Source organism: Papaver somniferum, unplaced genomic scaffold (assembly GCF_003573695.1).
Source record: "Papaver somniferum cultivar HN1 unplaced genomic scaffold, ASM357369v1 unplaced-scaffold_10, whole genome shotgun sequence".
Classification (NCBI taxonomy): Eukaryota; Viridiplantae; Streptophyta; class Magnoliopsida; order Ranunculales; family Papaveraceae; genus Papaver; species Papaver somniferum.
In genome coordinates this window covers 17,630,720-17,655,161 of record NW_020618825.1, presented here as the reverse complement: position 1 = coordinate 17,655,161, position 24,442 = coordinate 17,630,720, and the positions used below count along the sequence as shown (strand labels likewise).

The window sequence follows — 24,442 nt, the reverse complement described above, 5'->3', positions numbered from 1 at the left end:
ATTTTGGTTTAGAATTTGACGACGATAGCACTATTGAACATGTGAATGCTCTATTAGATTCTACCCATGTGTTAGACACTGATAGATGGAAAGCTAGGTTCGAACTGTTACCAGTTTCTAAGACTACCCTAATTCCTTCTTTAGAAGAGCCCTCAAAGTTGGACCTTAAACCACTACCTGATACTCTAAAGTATGTGTTTTTAGGCCCATCTGAGACTTTACCTGTGATTGTAGCTTCCAATTTGGATAATAATCAGGAAAGTAAGCTAGTAAATGTATTTCAAGACAATAAGGAAACTTTAGGGTGGACTATAGTAGACATTAAGGGTTTAAGTCCTACTGTGTGTATGCATCAGATTCATTTAGAGGAAGCCTCCAAACCTTCTAGGAAGATGCAACGTCGACTGAACCCTAGAATGAAAGAGGTAGTTCGAAAAGAGGTGCTTAAGTTGTTATATGCGGGTATTATTTACCCAATTTCATACAGTAAGTGGGTGATCCATGTTCAGGTTGTCCCCAAGAAATCAGGTATCACTGTAGTCCAGAATGATAATAATGAATTAATCTCAACCCGAGTGACCACGGGATGGCGTGTGTGTATTGACTATAGGAAATTGAACACGGTCACAAGGAAGGATCACTTTCCTCTTCCTTTTATCGACCAAATGATAGAGCAATTAGCTGGACATAGTCACTATTGCTTCTTAGATGGCTACTCCGGTTATAATCATATCGTTATTGCCCCAGAAGACCAAGAGAAAACCACTTTTACCTGTCCCTTTGGTACCTTTGCGTATAGACGCATGCCTTTCGGGCTGTGTAATGCCCCTGCAACTTTTCAGCATTGTATGATGAGCATATTTTCTGATATGGTAGAACGGTTCTTAGAGGTCTTTATGGATGATTTTTCAGTGTTTGGTTCATCTTTCGATGAGTGCTTGCATCATTTGACATTAGTATTGACTAGGTGTAAGGAAAAAAATTTAGTGCTTAATTGGGAAAAATGCCATTTCATGGTTAAATCAGGAATTGTTAGGGCACATCGTCTCTTCAAAGGGTATAGAGGTAGACAAAGCCAAAGTTGACCTTATTAAGACTTTACAGGTCCCAAAAAGTAAAAGATATTAGGTCATTCCTAGGGCATGCAGGTTTTTACCGTCGATTCATTAAGGATTTTAGCTTGATTTCTAGACCTCTTTGCAATTTGCTTGCAAAAGATGTTAAGTTTGTCTTTGATGATGCTTGTTTAGAGGCTTTTGAGAAGCTTAAAACTTTACTCACTACTGCCCGATAGTCCAGGCACCTAACTGGAACCTACCCTTTGAGATTATGTGTGATTCTTCAGATTATGCTATAGGCGTCGTTTTAGGACAACGAGAAAACAAATTACTTCATGTGATTTATTATGCTAGCAAAACTCTGAATGATGCCCAAATGAACTACACAACTACCGAGAAGGAACTTTTAGCCATCGTGTTTGCCTTGGATAAGTTTAGGTCCTACCTATTAGGTTCTAAGATCATAATCTATACAGATCATGCTGCTTTGAAATACCTTTTATCTAAGAAGGATACCAAACCTAGATTGATTAGATGGATCCTATTGTTACAGGAATTTTCCCCAGACATTAGAGACAAAAAGGGTGCAGAAAATGTAGTAGCAGACCTTGTCTAGGCTAGTTGTTAGTTCCCCTAGTGATTCCCTTCCTATAAGGGATAGCTTTCCTGATGAACAATTGTTCTCTGTTTCCCAATCACCTTGGTATGCAAATATAGTGAATTATCTTGTTACTGGTCGAACCCCTCAACATTGGGGTAAGCAAGATCGTTCTAGGTTTTTAGCCGAGGTTAAGCATTTCTTTTGGGACGATCCTTATCTGTTTAAGTATTGTCCGGACCAGATTATTAGGAGATGTGTATCTGAGAGTGACCAGTCTAGTATTATCTCCTTTTGTCATGAACATGCATGTGGGGGTCATTTTAGTGCTAAGAAGACTGCTGCTAAGATTTTGCAGTGTGGATTTTACTGGCCTTCGTTGTTTAAAGATTCCCATAGTCATTGTGTTTCTTGTGAGCGTTGCCAGAAGTTAGGAACCATTTCCCGTAGAAATATGATGCCTTTGAACCCTATTTTAGTGATTGAGGTCTTTGATGTGTGGGGCATTGATTTTATGGGTCCATTTCCTATTTCGTTTGGTTATCTTTACATACTTGTCGCTGTAGACTATGTGTCTAAGTGGGTTGAGGCGGTTCCGTGTAAAACGAATGACCACAGGGTCGTAGTCCAGTTTTTGAAAGAGAATATACTTACACGTTTTGGTACGCCGCGAGCTATAATTAGTGATGGAGGTTCACACTTTTGTAATAGACCGTTTGCTCTTTTAATGAAACAATACGGTATTACCCATAAAGTAGCAACCCCATATCACCCTCAGACTAGTGGTCAGGTAGAGGTTTCCAATAGGGAAATTAAACGTATTCTAGAGAAAACAGTTAATCCAAATAGGAAAGACTGGTCGTCGAGGCTTACTGATGCCTTATGGGCTTACCGTACTGCGTTTAAGACACCCATTGGAATGTCACCTTATCGTTTAGTGTTTGGAAGGCATGTCACCTGCCTGTTGAGTTAGAGCATCGAGCCTATTGGGCTATTAAGAACTTAAACTTTTCACTTGACAAGGCAGGAGCTCAAAGAAAGCTCCAGCTCAATGAGTTGGACGAGATTCGTAGAGATGCATACGATAGTGCTAAGGAGTATAAGAACAAAATGAAACTTGTGCATGATAGGAATATTTTACGAAAGTCATTTTCTCCAGGTCAAAAAGTTCTTCTGTATGACACTCGTTTGCATCTATTCCCCGGGAAGTTGCGCTCTCGGTGGACCGGTCCTTTTGTGGTCCGTACTGTTTTTCCTCATGGCGCTGTTGAGATTGAGACACCAGATGGTAGTAGTTCTTCGAAGGTTAACGGTCAGCGATTGAAGCCCTTTTTAGAGCCTTTTCCTACAGGTGATGTTGAGGAGGTCCCTCTGGAGGACCCTGTTTACCTTGATTGACCATCGAGGCGATTTTGTATGTTGTATAATATTTTTGTAGGTTTTTGGTTACACTTCACCCAGGTACTATCTTTCCGACTTCTCTCTTTACTATTTCCTCATGTTACTTATATTTTTGGTACTGTTCTTTGATTAGAAACATTGAGGACAATGTTAGATTTAAGTTTGGGGGTGGGGTAGAACTTTTTGTTACCTTTTCGTTGCAATAAATAAACTCCAGAGCCTAGAAATTTATCCCTATTAAGGATGGCACTAACCAATCTAAGTGGATGGAAGCATTTTGGTTGTAGGAGTTGAGGAACCAATCTGACTAGATGGCAACATCTAAAGAGTCTATTCATAAAAGCACAGAGCTCAGGTGTTAGAAATAACATGATAGTTTCACCATATCTCGTTGAGTCCTTTTCACTTCTGTTTTTATTTGTTTTGTTGTTAAACTATGTTTCTCTAAGTGATTAGGTGGGGCTCACGATTCAAGTTGTTACCAATGCTAGGGTGAATTAGAGTGATTGAGATACAAAAAAAAAAAAAAAAAGACCAGACCATCAGACCAACTGGAATAAATTCAATAAAGTCGACCACTGGAACCCTTGTATATGCCAGTTGTGTTGACCTAGAGTTAGGATTATCCACTGGTACCCTTGTATATGCCAGTGTGTTGATATTAGTCAGACGGTATCTCAGTCCATTAGGATAGGTTCATTTTGGCGGAGGCCTTCAGACAGATATGAGAAACACCGTTCACCTAGTAAACATCAAAACCATCTATGTTTTTCTATATCCATCTTCTTGATCTATCCATGTGATTAGTTTTGACTCCGGATATTGATGTCCATAGTGCGACTATCTGAGTAGAGCTCTGTCACTTCATATGAATTTTAGTATGCTTGAGTGCAAACTCGTGTACAACAATTGGAATTTTGCATCAGGGTACTTCCTCCTGTAGTCAATAAGTATGCCAACCAAGGAGATTCTTTAGTGCCTTCCAAGGTTCTATGTAGATAGCTAGGGTCTGGAGTATAAAGGTTTTTTGGGTATACCTCTGGTAAGCCTTCCGGAGACAACACTCCGCCACTAGGGACACCTAAGGGTTTAAAGGCTTATTGCATACACTAAATGAAATCGACGATGCCTGCGACAGTGAGTTAGGATTTTATTTCTATTTTATTTTTGCTCGAGGGCTAGCAAATAGTAGGTTTGGTGGTATTTGATAGACACATTTTTGTGTCCAATTTGTCTCGATTCTATATATTGTTAGGGATCATTTTTGTACTTATTATGGTTTTTTATTTATTTGTAGTTATTTTTGGCTAATAAACATTTTTGGAAAAAAATTGGCTCGAAAAGTTGACGGAAAGCACCCAGAGACACTTGCTATTCGGACCCCCGGCTTGGATAAGGGGCAACCCCAGGACACCCCTTAAGGCAGCTGCTAAAGGCACCCCTACTCTGGATAGGAGGCACCCTTTCTTATTCATGGTTTCAAATCCAGAAAATTAGCGGGAAATATTTGGCAATTTTGGCAATTGTGATTTGGAGGAGTTTGAAGTCGATTAAACCTCTGATTTTCATAAGATAGACTCCTTATGGGTCTAGGAATCTGATATGGGTGTTTAAATCGATTAGACTGAGCTCAATTGACGGATTTTTATCACAACAGAAAATATGGAAAGTCACGTGTGTGACCTGTTTTAGGGAATTTTAGAGAGATTAAACTGTTGTAAACCTTCCCAAATATTTTTATCTATCTAAGGAAGAGTTTAGAATAAAAAGGAAAGCTCGGAAACGCGTAGAAATTCTAAAACAAGAAATTGCCGCAACTTTGTCGTGAAGAGAAGGAAAGATATTTTGGAAGATTTAGTAGAGATTTAATCGGTATATTTAATATAAATAGATGTCTTGGGTCATATAGAAGGGGTGTCGAGAGTTTGGGAACCAAAGGAGAGCCATAGAAGAAGAAATCAGAGTTTTACCAAACTCTGTTTCTGCTGCTGCTGTTGAAGAGGAAGAACGCGAAGAACATTGACACACGGGAAACAGTCGCAGAACAATGTCGTTGTTTAACAGCTGAAGAACATTAAGCTGTGCAGGATAGTCGTATTCTAGGGTCTTAAAATCAGCGACAAAGCAACAATATTTACAACAGTTTTCTGTAACAGTTTCATTGTAACAGCTGTTTTGCAACACCAATACATTGTTGCAAACAGTCTGTGTTATTACTTTTCACTCTTTTAATCATCTTTTGAGCAACAAATACATATTTTGAGATCATGATTAATATGAGGAGCTAAACCCCATTGCTGAGGCGATAGAGGAAGCTATTTTCCAACAAAAAGTGGTATATTCTATTTTATCTTTTTATTTGCAATAATTATATGATTATTTTCCTTGAACTATTATTGAATATGATTTTTATTTGAGTGATTGTGATCTATTTTGATGGAGTATACTTAGTTTGAAGACTTTTGATTCTTCATACTTGGTATTTACAATTATTACTTTTGAAAATCTACTTGTTGCAATATTTTAGAATCAAATTAAACGAGAAAATTGCATAAATATAAGTATTGGTTTAATCACTTTGAACTTGGAAAATAGTGGAATCTTACCCTCAGTGTTTCTTTTAGTATTGATATCATCTTTGATTGAGTTTTCTATAATTTTTAGTGAGTTTTCTATTTTAATATTAGAATTTAAGTCTAATTAATATCCTTCACAAGTCTGAGAATCGAACCACTTTTACCACTATCTACAAATCACATCACTTGGAAATAAATGCGAAGCTTGAATGATGCATACAACAGTGCGAGAATTAATTTTTCAATTTTTGAATAATTTTTCTCTTTTGAGTGGTATGTTTTACTTATATAATATACTGGTTTTTCTATTACTTCATCCGAACGTAACAATACTGCACTTAATGCATGCGATGTTGATGCTAAATTCACCAAGTAATTTTTTATGCTTTGTAATGCTTTATCCCATTCTTCCGTCCACTCAAATTTGGTTCCCTTCTTTAATATGTTGAAAAAGTGTTTACACTTATCCGAAGAACGCGAGATAAACCTTCCCAACGATGCTATCAACCCATTTAATTTTTGAACATCTTTCACCGTTGCAGGGGGGTGGCATATCTCTAACTGCCTGTACTTTTTCTGGATCAACTTCTATTCCTTTTTTGGATACTATGTAACCCAAAAAATTTCCTGATGATACACCAAAGACACATTTTTCTGGATTCACTTTGATATTGAATTGTCGCATCTGTTCAAATATTTTTCGCAAATCGTCAACATGATCTTTCGTCTCTTTACTCTTAATTAGCATGTCATCTACATAGACCTCCAATGTTTTATGTATCCACTTTTCAAATACTTTCTCAACCATTCTTTGATATGTCGCACCCGCATTCTTCAACCCAAACGGCATTTTCGTATAGCAGTATAAACCTCTTGGTGCGAAGAAAGCAGTATGTTCTTGATATTCTTCAGCCAAAGGGATTTGATTATAGCCTTATACCCATCCAACATCGAGACTCTACCATTTTCCGATGTCGATTCTACCATTTGAGGGATATCTGGTAAAGGAAAACTGTCTTTAGGACACGCTTTATTTGAATCAGTGAAGTCTATGCAGATCCTTATCCCCTTATTCTTTTTTGGTACATTTACCATGTTTGCTATCCATTCTGGATATTTTTCTGGCCTTATAATTCCTGCATCCAGCATCTTCTGCAACTCCGCTTCTATTTGAGGATGATAATCAATTGCAATATTCCGTATTCTTTGTTTGAACGACTTTACATTCTTATTAATGTCCAATTTATGGCATGCGACAGAAGGATATATTCCTGGCATTTCTTCCATACTCCATGCGAAGATATCGTTATATTCTCGCAAGATATTTATCGTTTTTTCTTCTTATTCTTTATCCATTTTAGTTCTTATTCTTAATATCTTTGGCTTGTCTTCGGATCCAACGTTTATCTCTTTCGTTGGTTCAACTGCGGTAAAGTTTTCTTTTTGTCCGAAGCTCATCCTCCCTTTTTAGTTCTTTTGCTTTTCTCCATTGTTCTTTTTGCTTTTTTGCTCTTCCTTCATAATTTCATACATCTATGCGATTGAAAACCTTAGCACTCATAACATCTCCTTTGATTTCACCTATACCACTTGGAATTTAGAATCTGATGCATTGATGCAATGTTGATACTACAACCTTTATCGCACGCACCTTAGCACTCATAACATCTCCTTTGCTTTCCCAACATGTTATTGGGAAAGCATTGATGCAATGGCTTTCCCAATAACATGTTGTATGGTGATTCTATATCAACCACACATAGTGTTATCTTTGTTTCTATTTCTCCCAGTAATATTCGCATCACAATTTCCCCTTTTGGTTTTGTGACTGCTTTATTGAATGCATGTATATTATAAGTTGGACGTGTCATCTCTGCATCTTCGTATTCCATTGTTTTGAATGTGCGATAAAATAAGATATCAACTCCGCTTCCTATATCTATCAGCGTTCTATCGATCATCCATTCCTCTGATTTCTTTTTGATTCTCAGTTGTAACTGTGATTACCAATGAATTTATTTGGTTTTGATTTTCTTCTGGAATTTCATCTGCTGCAAATGTAATCTCCACTATTTCCCATTCTTTTAATGGAGACTCATTTTCTACCATTTCCACCTTCTTTCCTTCGTGATTTCGCTTATGAATCCTTCCAGTTATTCCCGCTTGAAAATACGCATCAGAGATTGATTCTTTGGTTATAGAATTACACTGCATATCTCTACCTCTTCTTTGTATTGTTACGATTCTTGCTTTTTCCATAGATTCTTTATTGTTCTTTCTTAGTTTTTCTTAAATCTTCAGATCTATCTTCTTTTTCAAGATTTTGTAAACTTTCTAATAGGATTTATCACCCAAAACTGTTTCTAGCGCCAAAAATGTAGTTGCAAGTTTCCTCACAACCACACTTTGCTATAACTATAATCAATATTGGATAATCATCATTAAACTCTCCATTGATTTATCAAGACTTAAGTCGGTTTACAAGATGGATACAAGTATTACAACAATCTTACTTGCTCCTAGATTTACTTTCTCTCTCCTGATTTCTTATCTAACACTCACCAAAAGAACTCCCCTCCAAGTAATAACCTCTTCGCTTTATATAAGACCTTACATAGTGGATGACACCTAAGAGATCCTTTATTTTCGGAATCTCTATGCGTTACACTCGCTCATGTACAATCACTCGTTCTCGCACAGACCATACTTCGCACAGATCTTCACACTTTACTCGTGACTTTGCTGACATCATCCATTACGTCATCTCAACCTTGTTGTGTGTGATCTCCCTCGTTTAAGTTATATAGCCTTCACTTCGCATACTTACTAACATGTGCGATATCTCACTCCTACAAGACTCTAGGTCAACGACATGAATTATGTGTGTATTTTATTGTAATCAAATATGAAACATCATGGATATCGAATTATGGTTTATAAATGAAATATAAAATGGGTCATTTTTCCAAATATTTTTAAATCACGGTTCAAATGGACGAGTAAAAAAAATAGTTCGGGTGAAATGGACAAAAAAAAAGTAAGGATGAAACTGGATTCGTCCTAGCTTAAATTTAAAACATAGTAAGGATAAAACTGGATACATCCTATGTAAATTAAAAATAAGAAAAAATATTTGAAAATGGGAACGATGAAACTGGTTACATCCTGACCATTTTTAAAATTTTGGCCATTTAAACAGTATCTAAATCTAAATGTCCTTTTCACCCAGGAATAGTTTATTTTGGTCTTTTTAACCAATTTTGTGTAAACGAAATGCCCTCAGGTTAATGTGTTAAAAAAACGGAAAATGGGTCATTTGTCCAAATATTTTTAAATCACGGTTCAAATGGACGAGTAAAAAATAGTTTGGGTGAAATGGCCAAAAAAAAAAGAAATAGTAAGGATGAAACTGGTTTCATCCTAGCTTAAATTGAAAAAATAGTAAGGATGAAACTGGATACATCTGTGTAAATTAAAAATAAGAAAAAATATTTGAAAATGGGCACGATGAAACTGGTTACATCCTACCTATTTTTACATTTTTGTCCATTTAAACAGTATCAAAATCTAACTGTCCATTTCACCCAGGAATTGTTGATTTTGGTCTTTCTAACCAATTTTGTGTTAAAAAAATTCGCAACAATTATCACAAAAATATTTTTTAAGCTCATTTTTAGTTGTATTCGTGCTGTTTACGCGGCTTAAGAATCTGTTCATATTCAGCAAATCAAAAGTTGCTTGTATCCCACCACTTTCAAAAGAGTTGACTTAAGAATTTTTTTATGCAACAAAAAGAAAATAGTGTAAAATCGTCAACGATCTCCAAGAATCTTAGCTTTCAGGTTTAGTTTCAAACATATATCCTCTCTGATCAATTACAAAAACAATCTGTTCATATTCAACTAAATGGCGATTAGTACTAAAACCACCATAATCAATGGTGATGGTCATTCATCATTGACGACTGGTACAACATTGGTGGCAGTGGCAGTCAGGGGAAATACTAGTACGGGTAGTCGACAAGCTGTTTCTTGGGCGGTTGACAATCTTTTTCTCATTGCGGATCGATTTGTTCTTGTTCATGTCATGCCTCCCATCAATTTTATCCCAACTCCATGTACGATTCATTTTTTCTAATTTTTTATGTGTTGAATGTGCTGTCCTTATGTTGTTTGATGTCTTCATGACCATGTGTAATCTTTTGCAGCAGGATATCGTATCCATAGCAACGAAATGGATCCGAGCATAGTAGCTATGTATAGGCAAGAAAAGAAAGCAGAATGTGAAGAAATCTTTCTCCCATTTAAAACATTGTGCAGAGCGAAGGAGGTTTGTTCTATGAATCATGGCATGACCCTTTTTTTCAATTTACTTGACGTAGTCTAAATTTCTGTTTTATTTTACATCCTTGTAGATGGAGACTTTGGTTTTGGAAGATGAAAATCCTGCTTTTGCACTCTTCAAGTACATTACAGCATCCGGTTGTAACAATCTGGTATTGGGTTATTCTAGTTCTTCGAATTATGGCGGAAGGTTGTACCAATCCTGACTCTGTCCTTCATGATTTTGATTTAGTGACATTTTGGGAGTAGCTTAGATATTTTTGTATTGCAACCGAACAGGAAATTGCAGGGTCAAGATGTGCCAACAACACTTGTCAACTTTGTCACCAACACATGCAATATATTCGTCGTATCAAGAAACAAAGTCATCTCAAAGTTGATCGATTCCTACCCGCCTAATGCTGGTATTCACAAAACTATAAACTCGATTCTGAAGTGGTTATTTCTAATCTTCTCTTGTCTAATATATTTTCTGGCATGATTTTTTTGTAGAAAAGGGGGAAGAAAATAGTTCATTTAGTCGGACCCGAAACCATGAATTTTCAGTTACTATTAATGGACAAGTATCTACTATCCATCCTCCTTCTGTAGCATCAGAGTATGGTGACTATTCAGAAGCATCAGTATCAGAAGTTATTACGGACATACCTTCTCGAAGACTGACCAACGGTGATTCTTTCGCTGGTGCGACAGTAACTTATAATCAAGCAATGAACCGCCAGATGAGACGCACAAATGGAAAGAAGAACTTGTTGGGACCTCCAATGGGTAAAGAACGGCACAATTTCACGACTTCAGCTTTTAAGGAGTCCAAGAAGGTAGTAGATTTTTTAGAATTTTGATCACCTGCTTCTTTCCTCTTTTATGACGCATTGGAACTGATGATCATCTTTTTTGTGCAGTTTGAGCTTCAAAGTAAGTTAGCCGTATTGCAATCTGAACTTCGCCATACGCTCGAAATGTATGAAAGAGCCTGTGAAGATCTTGTACATGTAGAAAATAAGGTTATCAATCTTGTAATGAGTTCCATTTTTGGTCCACAACTACAATGAACTGAATTTCGGTTTTGATTCGGGTATTAATATTACAGGTTCAGTCAGTTTCCGCTGAATGTCTTGAAGAAGCGTCAAAAATACGAGCTGCAATCGAAAGAGAAGAAATGTGGAATAGAATTGCTGAAGAGGAGAAATCGAAATACTTAGACACTACAAAGGAACTTGAAGTGGCAAGACAAATGCTCGCGCAAGAAATTCACGAAAGACATAATAAGAACCACCAAGGAACTGATGTCCTTCCTGATCAGCTCAAAAGGTTCTCGAATGTCGCAACTGTTCAGTTACGGAAGGCAGATAAGTTTATGCCAAGCCACTATTTCTGTCCTATACTTCAGGTATGGATTATGTAAACACCTGCAGTAACGTCGAAACGTCCTTTCCATCTAAATGTGTTACGTACTGATTTGTTATTTCATTTGGTTTTCGGGGTATTGCAGGAAGTAATGGAGGATCCACACATTGCAGCCGACGGATATACGTATGAGTACTCAGCAATCCAGAAATGGGTTGCAAATCAAAAGGTATCCCCTGTAACGAGAGTTATACTCCCACATATCAGATTAATCCCAGATCTTACTTTACGGGCTGCGATACAAGAATGGAAGAAGCAACACATTCAACGTTCCTAAATGAAAACGCGCGTTCGACTTGCCATGATTGAACTGAGAATTCTCATTGAAGTAATAATGTACATTCAAGGGTGTGTTGAAATTCCAATTTTGTGATTCCTTACCGGAATAATGTGAATAAAATTTGGGCATTTTTATTCAAAAATGTAATAATGTGAAATCTACTTAGATATATATGAAAGTACATAGTAGTTAACAAGTGCTTGAGTGTATATTATAGTTGATGAAGATGATATACTTTATAATTCAAGTGCTTCATAGTATATGTCAAGTGCTTTTGAGTATTTCAATTTCATGGAAATGATGCATTTTTCATTTCATAAGCATATAAATGGAGAAATTATTGTTTGGTCCTTTTTTAGGTAGTCCAAAAACTATTTGGTCCAGCGGGAAAAGGCGTTTCCTATTTGGTCCATAATTATTTGAAAATATAAAATGGACAAAAATATTCTTTTGTACTATGTTAGCATTAATTTCTGTAACTTTTCTATTTCCAAACATAATTATTTGAGTTCATGCTCTCTGGTGAACTATGAACTTCCTACTCATTTTCTTGTAGGAGTTCATTCTGTTTGATGAACTATCAGGTGTTTGGTAATGCTTTTTATAGATTCGAATTTATTCTTAACAATGAACACACAACAAAAAATTCATTATTATGAACAAAAAACAGAGTTCATTCTTTCGAATGAACACCTAATCAAAACCACTAAATCAATTCTGAAAATAGAGTTCATTCTTTCAAATGAACACCCAATCAAAGTTCATTATCATGAACAAAAATCAGAGTTCATTCTTTCAAATGAACGACCAATCAAAGTTCATTATTATGAATAAAAGTCAGAGTTCATTCGTCAAAATGAACACCTATCAAAACAAACTAATTCAAACCTAGAATTAATAGAGTTCACTCTTTAAAATGAACACCTAATAATTCAATATCTAAAACAGAGTTCATTTTTTAACATGAACACACAACAAAAATCCATAAAAAAACAGAGTTCATTATTTCGACTGAACTCCTAATAATTCAAGATCTAAAACAGAGTTCATTCTTTAACATGAACACACAAAAAAATCAGAGTTCATTTTCTCGAATGAACACTTAATAAAAAGATCTAAAAATATAGTTCATTCTTTTAAATCTTCATCATCTTTATCGTCTTCATCATATTCAACAAAAGCACCATTAGCAGAGAGAGAAAACAAATCTGAAAATGATTCCCTTCTGTCTTAATAGTTGAGGATATATATGATCTCAAAATAGTATTTCTGCCACTACCAAAAGACAATTACATCATCCATGACGTCATCCTGCGTGGGTATTGTCTATCTTAGGACCAAACAACAATATATATTTTTAAAAAGGACCAAACAGACAGTTGACTAGGTCAATGGGACCAAACTAACTTTATCATATTATTTCTAAGACTAAATGGTAGTTTCTACCATATAAAACGATATAATTCTTCGCAAAAAAAAAATCTTTATTTTATCTAACAAAATGTTAGTTAAATTATCATGTGACCAATTTTCTAGGATCAAACCGTACAAAATTCAATTGAATATAGATGGTAAAAAAATCAAATTGGGTAAGTGTATTGACTGGGGAAGCTTTTGTTCCCATTAGAGTTGACGTCCACCGTATGACCTTCTCCAAGCTATATAGTGATTTTGTTTTCCTTTAAACTACACATATATCTTGTAGTTCACTACTAATATATGATACTCGCATTAAAGTGCTTGTAGCATTCTCAGTAAAATGCTTGTACTAAGTTTTCCAACTCTCACTGTATGATACAGAAGTACATTTCTATCCCATGCTCGGCAAGTAGATTTACTTTGTATCGTTATTAAAAGAGCCAGAATTACATCTCTACCCCTATACAAGAAAATATTCATATTTTCTACCATAGTTTATGTGTTTTCTTTCACATGTTCAAGTATGCCAATGTGGGTATGCTCCAGCACGTATAACCCCATGTTCTTTGGGGTTATTTCCATATTTAACCTTGCCATCGTTAACTTAAGTTAAGAATTTTGTTTATCCCAACAGGTGTGACAATATTGTTTAAAATAATCTCACACGCCTATCAACCACTTACTAGAGATTGAATATCTTAATAAAGATCATGAATTAATTTCCATCGTACTTCAACCTACACTGATTATTTTGTATAACGAATGAAGTAGAAAAAAATAAAAACAGAAATATTTTTGTGACTCCCACAAGTTTTCTGAGTTTCTTTCCACAAAAATTGAGATGTGTTAATTTACATCATAGGTTTGTTGAGTTACTGACTCTTTTATAGTCCAATAAGTGGAATCCATGCCATTAAATATTCAATTTTGGATGGATAATATCATGAATGTTTCAAATAACTTCCAGCAGAGCATTATATAATCTGAAGTCAATATATCGTCTTAGAACGTAAGATCTATGCATTTACCTTTGAAAGTCACTTATCCGTATGTGGAAGGTTTCATGATAGAACTATAGTCATTATACACAAAAATTACTTTCACTTCAGAGACCCTTTAATGGTGCTCACGTACTTCCGAGTCCAAAAAGTCAAATTCAAGTCGAGTTGGTTTAGTCAAAGTCCAGTTAATTTTTTGGTTAAATCCCGGTCCATCGGGTTGACTAGGTCATGGTCGGAAAAAGTGCACATATATATTTAATTATATATGAAGTATTCTGGTTCAATGATATTAAGTTTTTGAAACTATTAACATAGGCCCGAAACAGATTGCTTAACCTATTAATTGAAAATTTCATCTTTCAACAGTTCTGATCGATAGAAAATCATATCATAGTCCGATCATATAAAATTTAGAAATTCATCTTAATGTTGTTCTAATCATATTAAAGTTTTAAGATAGTCCAATGGCTAAAAAAAATAATTACGTATGACGCCATAAGATCGTTTTAGATTACGTTTCTATGGACACAGTACTTTAGAGTATTTCCCGTAATTGGATTTAGTAACGCATCCATAATATGAAAATAATAAGATTAGAACCACCCTAATATTCAACAAGTAATCTATCACCAGTATCGAACAATAAAAAGATTGTACAGCTGATAGGGTCGTGTTGATAACATGTTCATTAAATATCAAATGTAGTATTGCAAAGTAATAATCATCCATTTAAATGCTAGGATGTAAAGCCTGGTTACATATAAATGGGATACATACATGGGTCAAAGGCTCTAGAACAAGCAATAAATTTTAAACGAGAAAATTGGACCTGAAAAACAAAATTTCAAGAAAATATTATAACCGCAAAAAAAGTTAAAAGCCAAAAAAGTGGGAATGTTATAAATATCCTTAATTTTGATAGGTCTCATAAATACCCTTACCAATTATACATATACCCAACCTTCTAGTATATAACTAATTAAGTTTACAACGTTCCATATATATAGCCACACATGTATAGTCTTAGAAGAAAATCTACCATTTCCATATTATTTTCGGATCTGGAAAAATTATCCATATTTCTTCTCTCTCCTTCTCTCCATCACCACCACCTCTATTACCATCGTTTCTCCACCGTCTACTTATGTCGATTTTTTATAATGATTTCTTCACCACAACCACCACCACCTCTTCCTTTACCACCACCACTGCCGTCGTCAACGAGTTTGTGCATCAATCGAAAAACATTATCCTAATATAAGAAGAAGACTCTATTTCTGAGTTTTTTCATTTCCTTTCCATCAATCTATGAATATTTCTTTTGCAATAAATTTAAATTTTCGTTTTGATCGCAAATGGGATTAGTTTGGAAGAAGAAGTAGGAAAGGATTAATTGTGTGAAATCCGAACCTAAATTCCCAATTTTAGGGTTCTTTTTACTCAAAATGATTTGATATTGATCTCCTCATCTGAAGACACTAATATGTGTGTTTGTATTATCTCATCAGTATTTACCTATGAGACCTTTGATAATCTCAACTGAGATTGTCTCTTATTGGAGAGATTTCTTTAGGTCTTATTAAAAGACTTCTTTTGCATCGAAATAATTTACATCTCCCTTAAGAGATTTCTTTACGACCTTAAACATGATTATGAGAAAATCTCTAGAATGAGACATAATGATCTCGTTATGATTATAAAGAAGTCTCTTAATTGAGACAATCAATCTCTTCAGATATTATTTAAAATCCTCAGTATCTGAGGTGTAATGATCTTTGTTGTAAAGAGCATATGAAAGCATAAAGTTACACTTAAGATTGTTTTACATCTAGTTTTATGATTATAGAAATGGCGCATACATCTTCTAAGTGGTGTGTAGGTCTTTATGGTCGAAAGTTAGCGTGATTTTAACTTGAGATTGTTGTTTCCAGTATAAAATTTATTTCTAACCAAAGTGGGAGATGTTAGACTTTATATTGGTTTGGCAACAAATCAGGCTTAGGTTAAGCTAATCTGTGTTTAGTTCTAATCTGAGCTTGATTAATGATATTACAGATTAAGAATTCATTAGAGTTGAATATGGGAATAAGATTAGCTTAATCTTAGCTAAGGTGTCATGTCGACTAAGCATGACTCACCTAGTGAGGTGTCATCCAACTAATAATGGACATGTTGGATGACACATAGCTACTTAAAGAATGACTAAGCCATCTTCTAGCCTCTTTCGTATATAATCAGAATTTCTGATTACCATTGATTGAGTAAGAAGAAATAGAAGTAGAAGCTAAGTCATTGACCTATTCTAATTATGTAATGGTTTTATTTCCTTTTACTGAAATTTTATGGTCTTTGTATCATGTTGTTGGATGTCCTAACTGATGTCGATCAATTCAGAAGCAACCATGTATTGATTTTTCTTATTGATACAGCCATATGTATGTTATATCTAAGTCAGAACTATCATAGTGATCCATTCATGTATAGTACGTGATAATAGCTCTTCATAAGGTGATTTCTAGCTTGTTGAGCATGCTAATACTACCGTTAAGAATGTTCTCAGCATAAGGGTCATTATATGATCATGTTTAACTTTAATAAATGATGGTTATGAAGATGAAATTCCAAGGGTTCTTGAGACCAAATTTTAACGTTGAAAAAGCAGGAAACCTAAGTTGTTCTCATATATTTTGATCACACGATCTGGTTTTCGTGTTATGGTTTTCTTTATTTGCGGATCAAATGGATGTATTGAGATTGATAGACTTGAAATTCACTGATTTTGAGGATCCATTTTGTGCTGTGAGGAGGAGGAAAGGAAGATTTTGAGCTTATTTTTTAAATTTTGAGGGGAGTAGTATTAATTTTGAGATTGATTGGTTGAAACTTTGAGATTGATTGGTTGAAACTTTGTGATTTGGGGGTTATTAAAATAATGTTGCTTAGTAGAATAGTAAGTGTGTGTAATTGACATTGGATTGAAAGTATATTGTGTTATCTGTGTTCATCGAGGTAATTCAGGTGAGATGTTGATGTTGTTCGAATCTAGGTTAGAGAATGAGAAAGAGATGGATCTATCTGCAGATTTGGAATTGAACGACAATAGAGAAATTAGGGTTTTGGTTGTTCAGTTGGACGTTTTAGTTGATGAATTACAGAGAAGTTGCGGGAGATAGAGCCGATAATTGTAGTAATTCGGGTTAACTGGGGGTTTTAGTTGATGAAATGGTTTGAGTAAGTTACAGGAATTGAATGAGTTATGAATCAGTAGATGTATATAGGAAACAATACAGGGAGACAAGCTAGAGGTGTTGTTATTGTAAATGAGTATATGAATAAATTAAATTAGGATAACGAGTGGATGTATTTTGCTCAGATTCAGATAATTACTAATGGATTTGATGTTGCGGGTAAAATATTGGTACCAGAATGGACCGGATCGGTATCATAGGTACAAGTAACATGGAACCAGTTAATAAGAGGCCACAGGTAACAGGTTCTTAAGAAACCCGGACTGTACCTTCCCATGTGCATCCCTAATAATATCCTTTCATATATTGTTTCTCTTTCACAACATCTTCCTTAACCCATCAAACATCACAGTCACTGCAGCACCACTCACCACCATCACACCATCGCCACTACTACCCACCACCACCACCGCCGCATGTCACCATCTCCCACCATCGCCCACCACCACCACCATCAACCGCCACCAATAACCACCGCCGCCGTTGCCAACGACCACTACCACCATCCACCACTACCGCCCACCACCAACAACAACAACAAACGCCACTAACAACCACTAACACCCACCACCACCGAAAACCACCACTACCCACAACCCCCACCGACCACCACCAACAACAACAACCGCCACTAACAGCCACTAACACCCACCACCACCGAAAACCACCACTACCCACAACCCCCACCGACCACCACCACCAACAACAACCGCCACTAACAACCACTAACACCCACCACCACCGAAAACCACCACTACCCACAACCCCCACCGACCAACACTACTTCCAACCACCACCATCGCCCACCACCGTCGTCACCAACCACTACTACCGCTGCCCGCCACCAACAACAAACCACCACCGTTACCGCCGCTAACCACCATCAGAACTCCAACCTCTATCACCACCACCACTGCCGGCCACCACCAAAAAACCACCACCACTGCCAACTACCTCACCGGCAAGCAACACCAGAACCGCAACCACCCACACAAAAAGTATACATGAACAAGTTATTAAAACAAAAGGAAGCCAACTAGCCCAAGTTGCTCAAAATCTGGAAGCAACTCGCTCAAGTTGTCTCTAAATATGGTGGCAACTAGCACAAGTTGTCTCAACAAAAAGTATACAAGAAGAAGTTTTGAAAGGACAAAATTGATCCAACTAGCACAACGTTTCTTAAAATCTGGAGGCAACTAGACCAAGTTGTCTCCAATAAAATAGCATACATGAACAAGATGCTAAAATAAATGGAATTCAGTAGCCTAAGTTTTCTCCAAACCCGGAGGCAGTTAGCCCAAGTTGTCACCAAAAAAAATTATACAAAAAGAAAATTGTTAATGGATCCAACTTACCCAAATTGTCTCCAAATACGAAGGAAATTTGTTCAAGTTGTCTCCTTTTTAGAGGCAACTAGCAGAAGTTGTGTTCAATAAAAAGTATACAGAAATAAGCTTCTCAAAAAAAAGAGCTAAAAATAGTGTACACAAATGAGTTAACCTAGCGTGACTTGAACACACATTTTCCGTAATGGAGATAGTCGTGCTACCATTGCACTACAGATTCGTTGAAACTATTCTAAGATATATGTATAAAGATGATTTCACATGCATGAATGAACCCAAAAAGATAACCAAATATCGGGGTTACAATTACTTTACCTTCCCGACAAAGAGGTTGTGATCGTCAACCAACCGACCACATATTCTAACACCACCAATAGCACCTACCCCCACAAACCTACTGCGCCTTCTTGGTAACACCACTAGCAAGCTTCTCAAAACCAGCTTTCTCTAAAACAGTATTTCAGTTCTTGTCAATGTTCTTTATTCTATAGGTCAAACTCCTGTAAAGTTCCTCAGAATCAATGATACTTTCTATATACTGTCCAATTGAATCATTTTTTCATCAACATCATATACAGGCTAATTGTGATATAAAGATTTAGAAAAAAAAGAAGAAAAAAAACTAGAATAAGCACGTAGATGTACACAGAGGATCATTAACTGAATCCTTCACACACTCTTCATACCCATCAGATGAAATCATGTCAGCACCAACATATCCAGGAAAGTATAACATTCTATGTGGATCATCACCAAAATCAACAAAAAAATTAACCTTACAATCAACCTTAATAGACACATTACTCTGAGGAGACACAAAAGAATTTACTATGTTATATTGAGAAATATCTATTCTTGAACCAAATGGATATAGCGAGGAGAGTGAAACCAAGATAATGAACGGGAATCGGAACACTGTTAATCTACAATACCGGTCATATATCAATGATTAAGAACCGTAATAAAATCATAAAAGGAAAATTGGTTCTTTGATCCAGAAATAAACTATGTAGTAATAAGGTTGTCTTCCATCCACTTCAGATCCTGAAGGCCTTCTGCAAGAAGCGAAGCACAAATGTGTCAACACAAAACCCACTCAAAAAAAGCTTCTAAAGCATTTGGTTCAATCACATTCAAGACGAGCATAGAATAAGCATTATAACTATAAGGTGGATTCGCAATTTGCACAGATTCAAAAGATTTAAACAAAAACAAGGTTTCAAAATGATAATAAATTGAAAGAGTATACATATACGATCTGCAAGATGCGAACATTACGACAAGGTTCAACACAAAAAACAAAAAGGAACAACTGTAATACCGTAAAATATCTTTGTTGAATCCAATTTACTTAGAAATAAAGAAATTCTCTTGTATATGAAATCAGTGGCTTCCTATATCCCATAAATACATCAAGTCAATATCTAAACTAAGAATCAGATAGTTAACAATCAATCGTAAAGAGTAAGGTAGTAGTTACTTCAGAGTTTTCTCTGAAACCAAGCAATGATCTTAATTTTCCACACCCATCTTGTGATCAATCTCATATCTTCATCTCTTCATCACATCTTTAATCAACATCAACATGAACTAAACTTAACATCGACTAAAACCCATTATTCATTTCCATTTTTCCCTTCTTGTCGACTGCAATGACACACAAGTTCAGATTTAAACAATTTTTTTCTCACGGACCATCAACATCAACAACCCAGTCAAATCCTTGTCTTGATTATTAGCAACAACCATCTTAATATCTTCATTAGTCTTCAACAGAAATCCTTACCTTGTTATTAATTGAAGAAGAACAAGAAGTAACGGATTTATCTTCAGTTGGTTGGTGAAGAAGAAGGGTGGATTGGTTTGGTTGTGGCGCTGATGTTGTTCTTCAGCTTCAATTGAGAATTAATCTGAGAGGGAAAAAAAGAAGTGAAAGTGTGAAACTTTCATATAAACCCTGGAATGGATGGTTAAGATTAATCCATAAACTTTTAATCGATGGCCCTTATTAATCGGGACTTTCAGGCCGGTACTCCCAAAGAACCGAGTAACTGTACCGGTCTACACCGATTCTCACGTTCCATTCCCATTCCATGTGCCTCCTACACCAACTCCGGTCCAAATTTTCCGGTACCAAGCCGGTTCTTCGAGTACAGGCCGATTCATGTGTCGCCTTAGATATTATAGCAATGTCGTATTAAGAGGTAGAGGCTTCTAGAAGCTTGAAGCTTGGGGGTATATTTTAAGTTTAAAAGGGTCTTTTTCAATAGGACTCATACCATGGGTATATAGATAATGTTCCTTCTATATTTAAGTTTAAAAGAGTATTTTTCAATGGGCCTCATATCAAGGGTATACAGATAATATTCCAAAAAAAAAACTGAGCCTGCCCAACAAATTAACCTTTCCAAGCCATGAAGAGGTTGTCATAGGTTTCGAGATTTTCCGGCTCTCACAGGCACAGGCGCGCGGAACAGGCTAACCCTAGGACAGGTTAGGTCACAACATGGCATAGGAAAGTTTGGTGATATAAGTATTAATTTGCTTGTCTTAGACTATGAAACATAAGGGTTGTAAGGTTTTGGTTTCAGTTTTGGTTTTGGAAGGAGAGGTAAAGATGCTGAGTTCATCCATTGTTGCAGGCTTAACATACGATATCTGGCTTAAAATCTTTCTGCATCTTCCTTTAAAGCTTATGTTCAAGTTCAAATGTGTCTCAAAGGTATGGTTGCATCTACTTTGTAATCCTTACTTTATAAAAAAATGGACCTGAAGATTATCTTCCAAACAACCCTATGAAATATATGTTTAGTAATGCATATCTTGATTAGCACTCTCCACTATTTTCTCGTCATAATGGATTTTCTTTTGAGTTTTTGGATTTTCTTTTAAGTTCTAAGTGAACCTCCTTGCAATGGGCTAGTTCCAAAACCCATTTTAGGTCCAGTGAGAAAAAAAAGGTATAAGCCTATTTTTGCGTTTTTTTACCCCCTACAATTTATTTTTCCTCCCCATAGCAAATTTTGCACTCCCATTCCATGATTCTTGGCTCCGCCCCTGCCTTGAATCCAAACCAAATTTCCCAAAATTTAGGTTCAAGTAATGGTTTAGTAATTCTTTGCTCAGCAAATTTATCAAATGCCAAGTCTTATTGTTGGGTCTGTAGTAATCGACTTGCACCAAATTTATCAAGCCAATGCTCTCAATACTTCCACTTCTGTCTTGGACTTCAGCCTCTCAGTTATAAGAACATGAATTCTGCTCTGTCAAAGGAAATTGTTTGGCGAAAAATTTGAACATTTTATTCAAAAATGCAGCTCATATGAAACATCAATGGATATCAAATTATAGTGTGTTATTGAAATCTACCTAGATATATATGAAAGAAAATACTAATCAACAAGAATTCTTCTGATATATGAACAAATTTAATCGAAAAAAAAAACGTAGCGAGCTTAAAGCAGCAACCAAAACAAAAATTAACAATTTTGCTTACAGGTACAAAGCACATTATACCGAATAATCTTCAACCCAAAAGAGACCGTTTTTTCGCCCGAATCCTCTTGAAGAACCAAAACCACCCATGAAATGCACTTCTTACTCAAAAATTTAAAGAATATATCACCTAAAGAATTCTAACTTGTGAACAAAAGAAGTAGAAAAAGAAAAAAAAAATCAGTCTAATAATAATCTGAATTTATGTCTTGGTATTCATTTTCAATGAGACCTTCTCCTCATATGTAGTGATGAAACAGGATAACCTTCAAAGAAATCCAAAACAGCAGCTTCAAGATCATCAACTGAAAACTTAATATACATCTCTGGGTGTTTACCACTCTCTATATGACTCCTATACCGTCCCAAAAAAGATCGATAAGCCGGCAACAACTTCTCTGCAATAGAAATACGAAGCTCTTCACGTAATTGAGGGTCCGGTACTAACCATGTTGCTTGAGCTCTATGAGTTTCTTCAAACGTTGCATTGAATGTTTTAAACCTATCTCTTAATGCAGATTTCGATACCCCGGACGAAAACCCGCCTTTTACATGTAACCCTTCATCTCTTAATGAATGCAAAACACCAACCCATGTTGCTCTTTGATAACTCGTTGCAGCTTGACGGAATTTACGTGTCAACCTCCGCAAGAAATCGTCTCCGATCATTTCTTGAAGTTCCGAAGATCCTCGGATTTTTTGCACAATGTAATGAACATTGTTCATGATGAATAAATGAGCTAATGAATTATCTTTATAGAGCTTAGATTTCCCCTCTAAGTTGAATTGCAATATCATAATTATCCAAATCAAATGTAGAGCTAATGGTGTGTCGTTTTCGGGTTCGGGGTCTTCAAAATCGCCCATATAATCACCATTTGGAAACCGAGCATTCATCGATGGTTTCGAAACAATTAACTCACTCAACGTCTGTTTATAATCAGAAATCAAATTTATATAATTCATAACATATCTGGTTAATGGATGAATTGTACCTCCCGGAACCGGAATCTTGGTAGTTTCCCGCTGAACTGCATTTTCAAACTCCGATAGTATTCCCCGTGCAGCTTCGGCCAACCGGGAAAGAATCTCAGTCGCTTGGATTCGGACAGATTCAGACGATTTCGATCTAAAAACCGCATCAACATCCGGCAAAAGGTCTGACAAAGCGTCATGAAGATCCAAAATCTTGAAAAGTTTCTCCGGCGACCTTCGGCTGATACTAATGGCTTCTGCGAAATTAAATAACTGAATCGCAGGACCTTTCACCGTCTCCATAAAACAAGCATCATCGGCATTTGTACCCAGCTCTTCAAAGATTTGTTCACATAATCTCTTCTCACTTGCAAAAAGAATTCTTACACAAATCTTTGCGGCTTTAATCCATCTTTTGATTTTGGCTTCTAATTCATCCCATTCCAATCTCTGCACATCACCGATACTCAGTTTTTCAACCCCGAGTCGCCGGAAACTTGCATCAACAGCTGATTTCCTGACACTTCCGTAAACTTGGATGCATTCCCGCAAGTAACCCGCCGTAATCATTCTTTCTGCAATACTTCTGAGATCGGAGATGGGTTCTTGTGGGATTAGATCAATCTCTTTTATACTACTTGTGGTTCGATAACTCGTACTCGTTCGACCTCTATGATGATCACCGTTATCCTGTTCTTGATCTTCAGAGTAGTCGACTTCGCCGTTGAATTGACTCATACTTCTACAATGATGACCACCCGAAACAGAGTTATTTGTATCGATAAGTGATTCGATTTCAAGTGGATTAGTATGAGTGATCAAAATGTTACGAAACTCGTCTTCTAAACGTGCCATAGCAATTTGTATTGCACCGTTAATCTTACTTGAATCAACAGAAACATCTGTAGATTCCATTGATCTCTGGATCTCATCAACAGCATTTAAATACCGATCCGCTTCTTGCCGGTCACCGTCGAATATCATACGCTCTCTTGCTTCTTCTGATACTGTTGAATCCCATCTTAAGATAAGTTTCTCTGCCGCTGCAAACTGAATGGTGCCGCCGTCGGTTTTCTCAGGTGATTCCATGGATTGAAGATTGAAGAGCCAATGAAAAGAGAGATAGCTTGCAGTTTTAACAAACCAATGAAGAAACAGAGAGCGGCAGAAGATACTAAATAATTTCTTCTGCGATTTTTAATGGAGAGAACTTATGATTTCTGCAAGTAAAGGCAGCTGTTGTTATTTGTCTGAATCTGAAAAATTTGTGAGAATTCTTTTATTTGTTTGAAATG

The 24,442-nt window shown here is 36.1% G+C and overlaps 2 protein-coding genes across 2 annotated transcripts; one reads left to right on the top strand and one right to left on the bottom strand.

Annotated features, from left to right (window-relative positions):
• The first annotated feature begins 9,539 nt into the window (after window positions 1–9,539).
• On the top strand, window positions 9,540–11,660 carry LOC113326478 (U-box domain-containing protein 34-like). Its single transcript, XM_026574201.1, has 8 exons — window positions 9,540–9,750; window positions 9,841–9,962; window positions 10,048–10,166; window positions 10,226–10,380; window positions 10,469–10,794; window positions 10,879–10,980; window positions 11,067–11,366; window positions 11,469–11,660. The coding sequence occupies exons 1-8, from the start codon at window positions 9,540–9,542 to the stop codon at window positions 11,658–11,660; spliced, it is 1,527 nt and encodes a 508-aa protein (XP_026429986.1).
• A 10,472-nt stretch (window positions 11,661–22,132) lies between these two features.
• Window positions 22,133–24,442, bottom strand: LOC113326970 (exocyst complex component EXO70A1-like). Its single transcript, XM_026574624.1, has one exon. It carries the CDS (start codon window positions 24,234–24,236, stop codon window positions 22,395–22,397), a length of 1,842 nt encoding a protein of 613 aa, XP_026430409.1. The 5' UTR covers window positions 24,237–24,442; the 3' UTR covers window positions 22,133–22,394.